Source organism: Schistosoma haematobium, chromosome 6 (assembly GCF_000699445.3).
Source record: "Schistosoma haematobium chromosome 6, whole genome shotgun sequence".
NCBI classification, from domain to species: domain Eukaryota; kingdom Metazoa; phylum Platyhelminthes; class Trematoda; order Strigeidida; family Schistosomatidae; genus Schistosoma; species Schistosoma haematobium.
In genome coordinates this window covers 15,405,539-15,418,300 of record NC_067201.1, presented here as the reverse complement: position 1 = coordinate 15,418,300, position 12,762 = coordinate 15,405,539, and the positions used below count along the sequence as shown (strand labels likewise).

Below are 12,762 nucleotides of genomic sequence, written 5' to 3'. Positions count from 1 at the left end.
GTCTGTGAAAAAATACACACATTTTTAAATATTAGTTTAATGTTCAGATATAATAAGTCATGCTACCAAGATGCTTAACCTGTCTTCTTCGCCGGTTCTGATATCCTTAACTAATTCTACACATCAACTGGAACACTAGAGAGCAGGTGGGAAACGCGAATAAAAGCTTTACTCAAAGGTTAATTTATGTGCAGAAAAACGCGGGTATTTATAGTTTTACATCTAGTCTTGGGCGTCCGGAAATTTCTGGAACTATGCCAAATATAATAACAGTATGGGTGACTATCCAACCCAAACCGTGGTACGTGATTCCATATATTCTAGATGTTTATGAGAAGATTCTGTTCCCTGGCATTTCTGGACCTCTGGGAACATGACGAGGGATATTTTGGGGACTCCAACGATATTAAATTCAAATCCAGTAAAAACTGAAAATTTTATGTGCTTTATATACACTGGCTACTCTCAGTATTAAATAAGTCACTAGTGAGGATAAGATTATAATTAGGGAGAGATTTGTGGTTTTTTCAAGTCGAAGTTAGTTTACACCTTCAACTGACATCACATCGAGAGTACTAGTGAAAACCAGAGACTATTCTATTATCCCGGTAAATAGTGAGATCAAATGTCCGTGTTCTATTACAAATGTGTAAACTACGTTAAATTTAATTGAATAACAAGCAATCTCAGAATGCCTATTCATCATTGCTGAGTAAATCATATTCTCCGGTTTAAAGAACACAGTGTAATAGTAAAACCAGTTGATTGATAATAAGACTCTGGGTGGTATTAGTATATAGGCATTCTGAATAGATGACTCGATATTGTTTTTTTTACGTCAACATTAAGAAATGGGAGCATCTGAATGAAGAATCATCAACTCGACTGAAATCAATATATGAACACATGATTTTTTCCTACTGATCGACATTCAGATTTTGTATAGATTGAGCAGCGGTACTGTCTGAACACAAATTAACGGCAATTTAATATTACAACCAAAAAATGTATCCGACTTACTAAGCTATATGGTTGCTTTTAACAGTTCTAGACTGTGCTAAGAAGTCTACAAAGAAATTTCCAAATAAACTTATAAATGGTCGCTGTTCCCTAGTTGATTTGGTTGAATTATTTCGAATAAAGATAACTACCTATCAGAGATTGTCGTACTGATCCAGTTAATTTCATTGATATCATGAACTGATCTAAGTTGGATAACTATTGAGAACCTCGACACAATAGATGACCATTCGTCCTAGTATGAGGCTCTTCAGCAGAGTGGGTTCACGACCCCACAATGGGGAGTCGAACTCGAGATTTTCAGTCTCGCGCGCAAGCGCTCAAACTATATACTACTGTGCTTCATTTTAGTTAGTATATGCTTTATTTTATCAGTAGCACCATGAAAATGCGATTGGACGAGTTAGAAACTATGGGGAAACAAAAATACTAAGAGTAGTAACATTCAAGACTTGTCGAGTGGACCTTTAGATAGAAGAATAACAGAGCGAACCTCTTAGGAAACCACATATTTTTGCTTGAGAGTACGAACTTTATCTCAGCTCACTAGCATAGCATAGTGAACGCAATGATTCTCAAAGTAGTATTGAAATAAGGAATGGTTGGACTAAAGCTGTTGACTTGAAATCTAACAAGCTCGTTTCTCATTTCACCGTTAATCATTAACATTGGAGTCTACCAATTTAGGTTATATCTCATTTGATTTGAACTGGTTTCACTGAATCAAATGTATATTTTATACGTAGTGTCACATTTAGTAATCGCACAATTCAGTTTCGCCATTCCTGTATACATATATTCTATCTATATCTGATTTAGTAAAAACAGGTCAAATCAAATGAGATTTAATCTAAATTGGTAGATTTCAGTATTGATGATTAATAATGAAATGAGAAACTGTGTATCTCCCCAAAATAATCTTGACATAAGTTAACCATTCTTGATCAAAATATGGTAGTATTGTTGAACTCTTTCTAAACACTACTCACCCTTTATATCATGCTAAAACGGAAACTTGGAGTTATCACATAGATTATGTTTATTGGCATTTCCTATCACAATTAGACAAGTCAATTTTGTAGATTTTTAATACTTCTACATTATCTGATATTGTTTATAAGAGTTAAAATTTTCCGCTCATTTCAACTATACAAGACGATATATAAGCGAACCGAGGGATTCAAACCAGAAAATTAATGTTTGAATATCTAATGCTTTAGTCAATATAATAGTCATAATAATAAGTAGTAACTTAAGTTCACTTATACCCTATTTTTTGTCAACTATCAACAAATTGAAATGTACAACAACGAAAAGAAAACACGAAGCAAAGTTATAAAAACGAAAGAAAAAAACTTTATTATTCAATAGTAATAATAACAATAATAAGAGTAATAAAACAGGAATGATACGAACATTAAAAAAAACCCTCGTTATTTATTGTCATTGAGCACAATGAACATACTTAGAAAGAGATTAGAAAGAAAAAAAGAAATTGAATGGCTGAATAACAAGAAGATTAGACCAGAATAGAAACTGCCAGGTTAATTTATCAGAATTATTGTTCTTTTCTTATTCTTCTTCTTCTTCTTCTTCGTCATCAGCATAATCCACACCATCAATGTCACGAACATATAGACAATATTAATAGTAATAATAATGATAATAATAATAGTAATAAGACACCGGTGAAAAAAATGCACTGATTGTTTCACTTTTACAATTCTTCTCTATAATAAGTGACAGAAACAATACAATAGTTAACAACTTGTAATTCGGTAACAGTATTCATAAAAGTATACAATAATAATAGTAATAATCATCGTAATAGTAATGTCATACAATATTACATTTAAGATTGATACTATATATAGAAGATTGTGTAATGAATAATATATAAAATACAAAAATCAATTCACAATAGTTTGTGGAATACATTTATCATTCTGTTTAGTTTCTTACGTAACTTTTAAGTTCTCCCAGTTGTTAATTATCGTTGTTATCGTCTGAGCAGTAAATTCATCACACACAGGTTGATGTGCAATGAGTGGAATAGTAGTAATGTTGATAAATAAGGAGAAGAACCTCACACATATATATATATACATACATACACGTACAGACAGAGAGAAAAAGGAATCATATAATAGGAATGTAATGTTTGTTTTTCTCTTTAAAATTAGAAAAAAATTATTACACAATGATGATTACTATCAACAATAAAATTGTTCCTTTTGTAGGTATACACTAATAATAATAATAATAATGGTAATAATATTAACGATAGGATTATTCTTACATAGTCACCAATGTGTATGTGTGTGCGTGTGGGGTAGTCATTACACAATAAGTTTCAGTACACCTAGATATTCATCTACATATACTTTACAGACATACACGTTTATTTTACATTTTTACACTCTAAACACACAAAAATACAGAATATTAGCAAGGTATTCTCATAAACACAAAAAGATAAGAAGAAACGTAACGTATTTGGCGCTTATTTATCAATATTATTGCTATCTTCATTTCTCACTAAAAAATGTGTTGTGGATGGGGAGGAATAGACCAATAATTATCATGTTAAGTCCAAAGACATTCTTCATAAGATTTGAAAGAAAAACAACATGGTACATAGTAGAAATAAAGAAAATGCTGATGGCTGACTTTCGATGATGAAGAATATTTGTTGTTTTAGATCGTAATTCCATTGAACTTCGGTTTAAATTCACGCCTCATCTCTATCAAACAAAAAAAACTTAACTCTTGAAGGAAACAAGAAAATTGTTCGTATGTTTTTTTTTGAAGAAAAAGGGATAATAATGAAAGAATTCAACAGGTAAGAAGAATTTGCGCGCACACACACACATACACATGCCAGTGTAATATAACGAGTAGAGGAATGCGTGATGGAGTACAAAGATAATCACTTTTTAGAAAAATAACAGGTAAAAAAACAACGGAAAAAAACAGAGACTAGTAATAATATTATTATTATTTACATCAGTACTGTATAGGATACAAAAAACGGGCAGGAAACAACCATCATCGCCGCTGAGGTAAGTTAAAAGTTAATAATCTACATGATAAAGTGAAGAGCACAGTATCAAATCATAGAAAAACAACTCATTAATATGAATCATTGGAATATATATATATATGTATAGTCAAGTGTTTTTCGTAAAAAACAAAAACCAATCAAAATGTGAACAACAAAACTCAATGTTCAATAGGTAAAGATTGAACCAGCCAACAGTGATGATAATGTATCATCATCATCCTACATGTCATGGAAAGTGTGTTATCTTTTGGACGGGAAAAAATACACAGAAATGGAGAATGGAGGATGAGATAAACGGGGACAATGTTGTAAATTGTCTATTTATTAAAATACTTTTCTAAAAAAAACCGCCTTCTCTCGTAACAATAAACAAACAAACAACATGATACAAAAAACGAACAAACGAATAAACAAAAATACATATTATAAATAATTGGGATACAAATAGAAGAAGATCGATTTGGAAAACTATTATCATTATTATTATTATTATTGCTATTATTATTAGTAGTGGTACTGCTACCTTTGTTGGTTATGAATAGTCAATCAGTAGGGATTAACGAGAGTAGTCATGTTGTCTGTATAGTTAAGAGAAATGAAGAGAGAGAGAGAGAGTATCAAGAGGTTATTATTTGTCAATCAACATGATATCGATTATATTGTCATCTTCAAAGACTATGATGTTATGCGTTATCTGATCTCATATGAAATAGTAAATTAACTGACCAATGTAGCAATTAAGCAATAAGAACACCTTTTGAAAATGTATGCATTTTCAATGTTTACTTCACAATAAGTAGATTCAATTGGAGTTCTAAGATTTAAATCGAAGAAAGGAAAATTAAAAGTAGGAAGACAATGAAGGAGGAATAAACTGTGGAAGAAATCAATCCATGGAATAAAGAAAACAGGTAAAAATTGAATCATGATTGCATAAATTCCAGGAATATATGTACATGATCAATCGGAAAAATAATGGTCAGAAGACATCGGCGCCAACATGATTACTAACTTTGAAATCAGTGTAATAAACATGAGTTATGTGTTCTCTTTTGATCACAAAAATAAGGTAATGATGATGAATTTAGTCGGAAATCGCCAAAACCACAAAAAAAAGATAGGACAAAAGAGACGAGAAGAAGAAAAGGCCAGAGGACGGGGTGGAATGGGATGGGGTGTATATAATTCATAATTATAAACAACACAAATTAAATTTTTTTCAAAAAAACAAACATAAATAAATGCTAAGTTAAAATACTATCTTCTTTCCCTGAATTTCTTGTGGAATATTCATTAGTTAGTTGAAAATAAGTTGATTTATCGGGTAGAATGTAAGAATTTTCACTTTTCGATAATATACTACTTGATATGATGTTAGTAGCAGTATTACAGGAAGGAGGTGTATGTTGTTTATGAGCGGATATTATATTGGATGTATTTGATGCATCATTCAGATCAGTAGTTTGAGTAATACTAGAAGTAATCATATTATCAATAGTATCAGTAGTATTTTGATCATGATGATGATTGATATGATTTATGTTAGTTTTAGCGTTTTTATTATGTATTGGTGTCTTCAATGTACGTCGACGTCCACGTAAGATGATAGTTGTCGGTTTATCATTTACATTTTTATTTACATGACTTAATGATTCAGTCGATTGGGTTCCATCAGTATTTGTAACAGCGATACTAATACTATTACCACCGACATCAACGCCACATCGACTACCATTATCGCTTTTAGTACAATCCATAATTTTATTACTGTCAGAGGAACTGATATTTTCGTTATTAGTAGTATTAGTAATAGTAGTAGTAGTAGTAGTGGCAGTATCATTTGTATTGTCTTTTGTATCCATCTGTGCAATATGAATTAGCTTTTCCTGTAATAAGTTATCAATATGTTGGGAATGTTCATTTGGCAATAAAACCCGTACATTTTTATTGATTCGACCATTTGATGAGGATGTTTCCATGGTGATATTGGATGATAATTTCTTACGATGATCAGTATGTGTTTGAGACCTCAATGAATTATCGTCGTCATCATCATCATCATCATCATCCAAGGAATAATTATCCACATTCATGGTGGTTAAAGTTGGCATTTCAATATCATCGTCAGTGTTGTCAATATTATTATCATTCATAGTTTCAATCATTTCCGTTTCATGATCAACAATCACAGTATTCTCAACTTCTTTTTCATTATCTCCATCTGAAGATGGCATAGATATCGGTGGTGGTGGTGGTCGCCGTCGTAGTGATAACGATGACGTTAGTGATAATGGAACTTCTTTCTGATCATGTTTCAGTGTTGCTGTTGTTTCTTCAAACAACTTTATTTCATTATTGTCATCAGAATAATCCATACCATTACTGCTAGCATTACGACTCATACAATTATTGTTTTTAGTAGTAAAGGTGGTAGTATTTTCTTGCTGATCCTGTTGTTGTCCACCGACTGTAAGCAATTTACGTAATGCTTTAACTTCCATACTTAAACCACTTAATTCATTACGTAGGCAACGATTTTCACTTTGTAATTTCTCTGTAGTTTCTGTACGTCCAAGTAGACGTGCACGTTTATTTTCACGACAACGACGTACTGCTTCATTATTACGACGTCGACGATCTTGATAACGTTTATCCAGGGTTGATGTACCTGAGTTTGAATCACTTAGAAAATGTTCTACAAATAAAGGGAAAGAAAAAAAGATTTTTCAAGAGAAAAACATAATTATTGGATAAATACATATGTCACATTTATTATTATTATTACTATTATCGACTTATTTACTGAGTATATATTCGTGAACTCGGATTTAAACCATATTCCAAGTTCAAGGGCTGATAAGATTACCTAGCTTACCCCAAACTGAACTGAATTGAAAAGGGTTTCGAACCTGTGATTAAGTAGCTGGAAATCAACACGGAGTATCTATAATATTGAGAAAATTGATATCTATTGTAAGATTCAAACATATCAAATAACAGCATATCAGTCTGAAGTATACATGATCATTTAACCATTTAAAAGATGACTGATTGAGACATTCTTGATGACTGACCACTGAGTGATAACCAAAGTTGTATGTGGTTACGTAATAGTTTGAAGTTCGATGAAAAATAGTAGGAGTTGTAGATTAGAATTAGGAGAAATAGCCGTTCATTTGAAGAACATGAAGATGGTAAAGAAAAATCATACGGTGGGACAAGTAATACATTATCTTCACGTAGGCAAAAACTAGAAGATGATTAGAACTATGGTTGCTGGTTTCATAAGGTTTCTTTATAGTACACACGTTTTTACCTAGTATTCTTTGCAATCTCGTTAATTTGACTGAGATAATTGTAAAAAAATAACTAAGAGGTTCATGACGTAAACCAACTTGTAACCCTTAATAGTATAAAGAGATATGTAGAATGAAAACAAAAGACAAGTCATGATGAATATGTAGAAAAAGTTTAAGCATTTAACTACTAACTACTACAATCATGATTATACTGAGAACAAAATGACCTTCTGGTTTTATGTAGGATATATACATTCTGTTTAAATAGGAAACTAGACAACAATAGTCTACACATATTTCCATAGTTCGTTTTTTTCTCTACCATACTTCAATTTTTTTTTGCTTAAAACAGGAATGCTTTGTTCACCTCTACTTACCTCTTTTTTATTGATCTTATCATACTTAATAATCAGAGTGTGTATATGAAACGAAAAACAACAAAGTACAAGAACAACAATAGGATAGCGCAATCAACCATATATATAATATTAGTCTCGACTATGTGTATACATATGTATGTCTCATTATTGCACTATCACATATGAAAAATTCCTCCCCTAACACCAACATCCAATACACCGATTCTCATCAGAGAATAACTAATCAAGATGAGTTTTTCATTCTCATTTCTAATAAGTTATTTTTTGCTTTCATTTATTTTTTTTTTAAAAAGTGTACCATCATAAGCGCAGTACCTATAATCATACTAGCACTAACTACTATTAGCCAAGGTTACAAATAATGAGTCATATTCTATTATTATAGGCCTCATCATTTGCAGTAATAGTAGTAGTATGTAAACAAGGCATTTTTTTTTCTAATTGTCCAGACTAATAAAACATAAGAATTAGGACCTCTATCCATAGTTCATGTCATTTTGTTAGGGTAATAATAGATATGACTGAAAACGTGGGCGTTATATTACCAAACTATTTAAATCTCCATTATTTGATTGGTTCGTTTTGATAAATGAATATGGAGTTAGTCAAATTTATTACTCTTTTGGTCTGATCAGTCACCATTCCAAGTTGATGATTTGCTTGTATACACACAATACATGTTCTAATATTAATTTTTTTTTTATAAAAACAAAACAATAAATGCATAATTACATTAATTTTACCATATGCATATAGTACATTAGAATGATAATGACCATGACCATTACTACGAATACAGCTACTACAACTTACTACAGTATTATGTGTATTTGCTGCGTCATCATCTCTGTTGTACGATGACGCTACAAATCGAAGACTTGTGTATGACACAGAAAAGTATTCAGAGAAGATTGTAAAAAAACTGAATACACTCGTACGTACTATATATATATATATATATATATATATATATATATATATATATATATACAAGTAGTACTACTACACGATGTTGCTGACTAATAAACGAAATAGTCTCAGTCCCCAAGGTCAAACAAACAACAACATAATACACGGTCCAAAGAGAAAGAGAATGCTTTTTCTAAAAAAAAGAATACTTAGGGGTAGGAAAAAAATTTAACACAAGTATGTGTTGGAAGTAAAAAAAAATATAGTACCTTGATAACGGTTTGATGAGTGACTGGTTGGCTGGCTAGCCAGATGGTTAGACAAATGCACTACTACCGTTATTACTAATGCTACTACTACTGGTGTAGACATTTCCTTAATATTACTATATATATTCAAATATGCAAGCAGATTGACGGGAGAATGCAGTATTTTACAAAAATACAAGGTTGATTGTTATCGTTTATCTATAAATATTGAATATCAATCTGTATTGTTTATTTACTAATGTCTGTGTATATATAATGTGTATATATATAATTTCTCTATCTCACTCGCTATGAGGGGCCTTGACATTTTTTAAAAATAGTAAATAATAATAGACGAATTCCAATATGGTAATATAACACTCAGACAGTAGTTTAAAGGACTTGAAAAGAATCCCATTACTTCTACTGTCATACAATAAAAGAGAGAAGAGTTTTGTCATATGCGCAATATAAAAGTGACTAGGTAATTTCTTTGCCATTGTCTGCATAGCTTGATACAATAACATTTATTTACTTATTTATAATAAGGATTTGAACAACAAAACAACACAATAACCCCCGGTAATATTGTAAATGTAACTTGTTTAAAACAATGAATTTATCTACTTGTATACACACACTGATCTTTATTTATCACACACTGACAATAACAACCAAAAATATCAAATAAACATTACGCAATGTGAAAACCAGAAATCCTTTATCTGTTTAATACAAATTAGGTATTGATACAGTGAAGAGAAAATAATACATATGTAATTGAGAGAGTTCAATCACTATGGTTGATAATGACAATTATTATTATGAAAAATGGATTGGATAATAGTTGAAATACATTGTAAGTTGGCAACACAACTGTCTATTGTGTTACTACTCAGTTTCTTATGATTCCATCCTAATGATTACTTACTTATTTACGCCTGTTATCCTAGGTGAATGAGCGTTAGCCGCCTACCCGCATTCTCCATCCAACTCTGTCCTGGACAATCCTTTCCAGTTTCTATTCATCCTGTTCATGTCTGCTTCCAAGTTCCGACGTAGTGTGTTCTTTGACCTTCCTTATTTCCGTTCCCATTCAAGATTCCAAGTTAGCGATTGTCTTGTGATGCAGTTTTATGATTTGCGTAATGTATGTTCTATCCACTTCCAACATCTTTTCCTAATTTCCTCTTCAGTTGCAAGCTGGTTTGTTCTCTCCTATAGTAGTTCGTTGCTGATAGTATCCAACAGACGGATATTAAGTATCTTGCATAGACAACTGTTTATAAATACTTGTACCATTTTGATGATAGTCGTAGTAGTTCTCCACGTTTCAGATCCGTACAATAGAACTGTCTTGACGTTCGTATTGAAGATTCTGATTTTGATATTGGTTGACAGTTGTTTTGATTTCTATATGTTCTCCAACAGTAGGAATGTGGCCCTCGCTTGTCTGCATCGGATCCTCCTTGTTCATCAATGATGCTGACCAGCTACGTGAAAATTACCACCTCTCCCAGAGTTTCTCCATCAAGTGTGATTCGATTGGTGTTTTCTGTGATGTATTTCAGGATCTTGGATTTTCCCTTGTGTATGTTGCGGCCTACTGATACATTGTTTATGTTCATCTTTATTTTTTGGTGTGTATGAGATATAAGGACCAGGTCATCTACAAAGTCCAAATCATCTAGTTGCATCCAACCTGTCCATTTTATTTCATGTTTCTCCTCAGATGTCGAAGTCTTCATAATCCAGTCAACCACCAGAAGAAAGTGGAAGGGAAAGAGTAGGCAGTCTTGTCTGTCTCCTGTCTTCATTTGGAATGCGTTTGTCAACTGTCCTCGATGCACCACTTTGCAGTGAGTATGAGTTCCGTATGATGTTGAAGATTCCCTTAGGTACACTATAGTGTCGAAGAAATCCTGGTGATAACATTCAATAATTTTGATTAGTCTGTTATTTATTTATTCCATTATTGATTATTATCACAAGTATGTTATTCAAAAATTAATTGTCAATCACAGTCTACATAGAGCCTAGCAGATTATGAGCATTACTTGAAGTTACCACACTATATCATTGCTGTGAGATGAGACTATCAAGACAAATACCAAAGTATTAGAAATATTAACAGTAACAACGACTGTAGAAAACATGACTAATATGACTCAAAAAGAATTAATTAATTAATAAAATAAAATGTTGAAAATCAGTTTAAAGATCAAGATTCAAGGTATGACAATGAATAAATGAATCTGTGCCATTGCAACCGATTCGGAGTTGCGTAACCTAATATCTCTAACGAATTGTTAGTGACACAGTTCATCAATTGATTACTTCACAGACTGATATCACTTATTGCATTGGGCCACCACAAGCTTTCTTCACACTAACTTCTCTAATGCCATGAAACCTCTTACGTCTAAGTAGGGCTTAGTGAAGTTTCTGTAATAAATCTTCCAACCACATTGGTTGATGAAAATTCACTGCATTATCAACCTATTTCCCATCTCTATCTGGTACACTGCATCTAACCATAACATCACTCATATATTAGGTCTCAACATACATGAATAATGCTTCAAAGAAACTTATGACCGATTGCCAGATATATTATCAATAACCAATAATTCACTTCACACTACAATGTCTGTTGTCAACCAATATAAATAGTTCTCATTACCAAGCAAAAATGGATGGTGACTAGCGGTGGAATCCGGGAAGCACGTTTCATTTTATTTGGGACTCGTCGGCTGGATGTACCTGCATTCAATAGTTGGTGTTCACTCATTAGTGTTCAACGTTTTTTGTTTGCTCAAAAAATAAAATATTGCTTAATATTTCTTGTAAATATAGATGTCGGCAAATCGACAGAGAACAGTACACGATAGTATATCATATTTCATAAACATAATTAACAAACTTAGATAAACCTAATCTAATTGATCATCTGTAAATAATTTTTTTCACCCGTTCTATAGGCTTTAATATAATCAGAAGCGGTTTTGTGGAGATTTTAGAAATTTCACTGGTTGAACTCATGAGTCAATTGAAGCTAGACCACCATGGAAAACCTGGAAGCACTGGACGGCCGTTTCGTCCCAGTATGAGACTCCTCAGCAGTGCGCATCCACGATCCCGCAAGATTCGAACCCAGGACCTATCAGCCTTGCGCCAAGCGCCTAACTAACTAGACCACCGAGCCGGCGTCCAACGGTGTTAATATCTAGCTTCAACCAATTCATGAAGTTGCGCCACCGTACACCATTGTCTTCAGTGAGCTGATATCTCACAACAGATCTGGTTGAACTCCACTGGTAACGGCTTCTCACTAGAACTCCAGGAGTATCTCTTGAAGTCAGTCACTAGTGAGCAGATGATTATTATCAGGAGAGGTTTTGTGTATAAAACAATAATACCGATAAAACGTGAACGATTAGATAAATAAACACTATACGTTGTATAAACAGAAATCATTTCAGTGTAAATAAGAAAATCAAGAATTTCTAGACGACAGTAAAATATTTCTAGTTCTGAAACGAGAATCATGCATATTCTTTTGTTGATTCGATTATTTTAGAACATAATATAAAACTTCTAAATTTCACCCCTTTCGATTATGCAATATTTGTCATATTAATGAATGTTCGTGAAAGAATGTTAAATCACACTGGAAATATGCTATTTCACATCATTATATTCACACTAAATACACTAGACAAAATAAAGAGGGATGGAAAGGAAAAATTTATTTACGTAATCCATTCAATGATTGGTTACTGATGTCTATTTATTATTATTATTATCCCGTAAATTTGTCAAAACGATAAAAGACATTGAAG

General features: G+C 32.2%; 1 protein-coding gene across 2 annotated transcripts in view; it reads right to left on the bottom strand.

Moving 5' to 3' along the window:
* Positions 1-2,151: 2,151 nt before the first annotated feature.
* The window catches only part of MS3_00008603 (uncharacterized protein), a gene marked incomplete at its 5' end in the record, with an annotated part of 80,749 nt that continues 70,138 nt past the window's right edge, over positions 2,152-12,762 (bottom strand). For both annotated transcript variants that reach the window (XM_012937832.3, XM_051216939.1), the window contains one exon: positions 2,152-6,779. In XM_012937832.3, the coding sequence (XP_012793286.3) occupies positions 5,329-6,779 (1,451 nt within the window). In that variant the 3' untranslated portion in view covers positions 2,152-5,328. The remainder of the gene's footprint in view (positions 6,780-12,762) is intronic.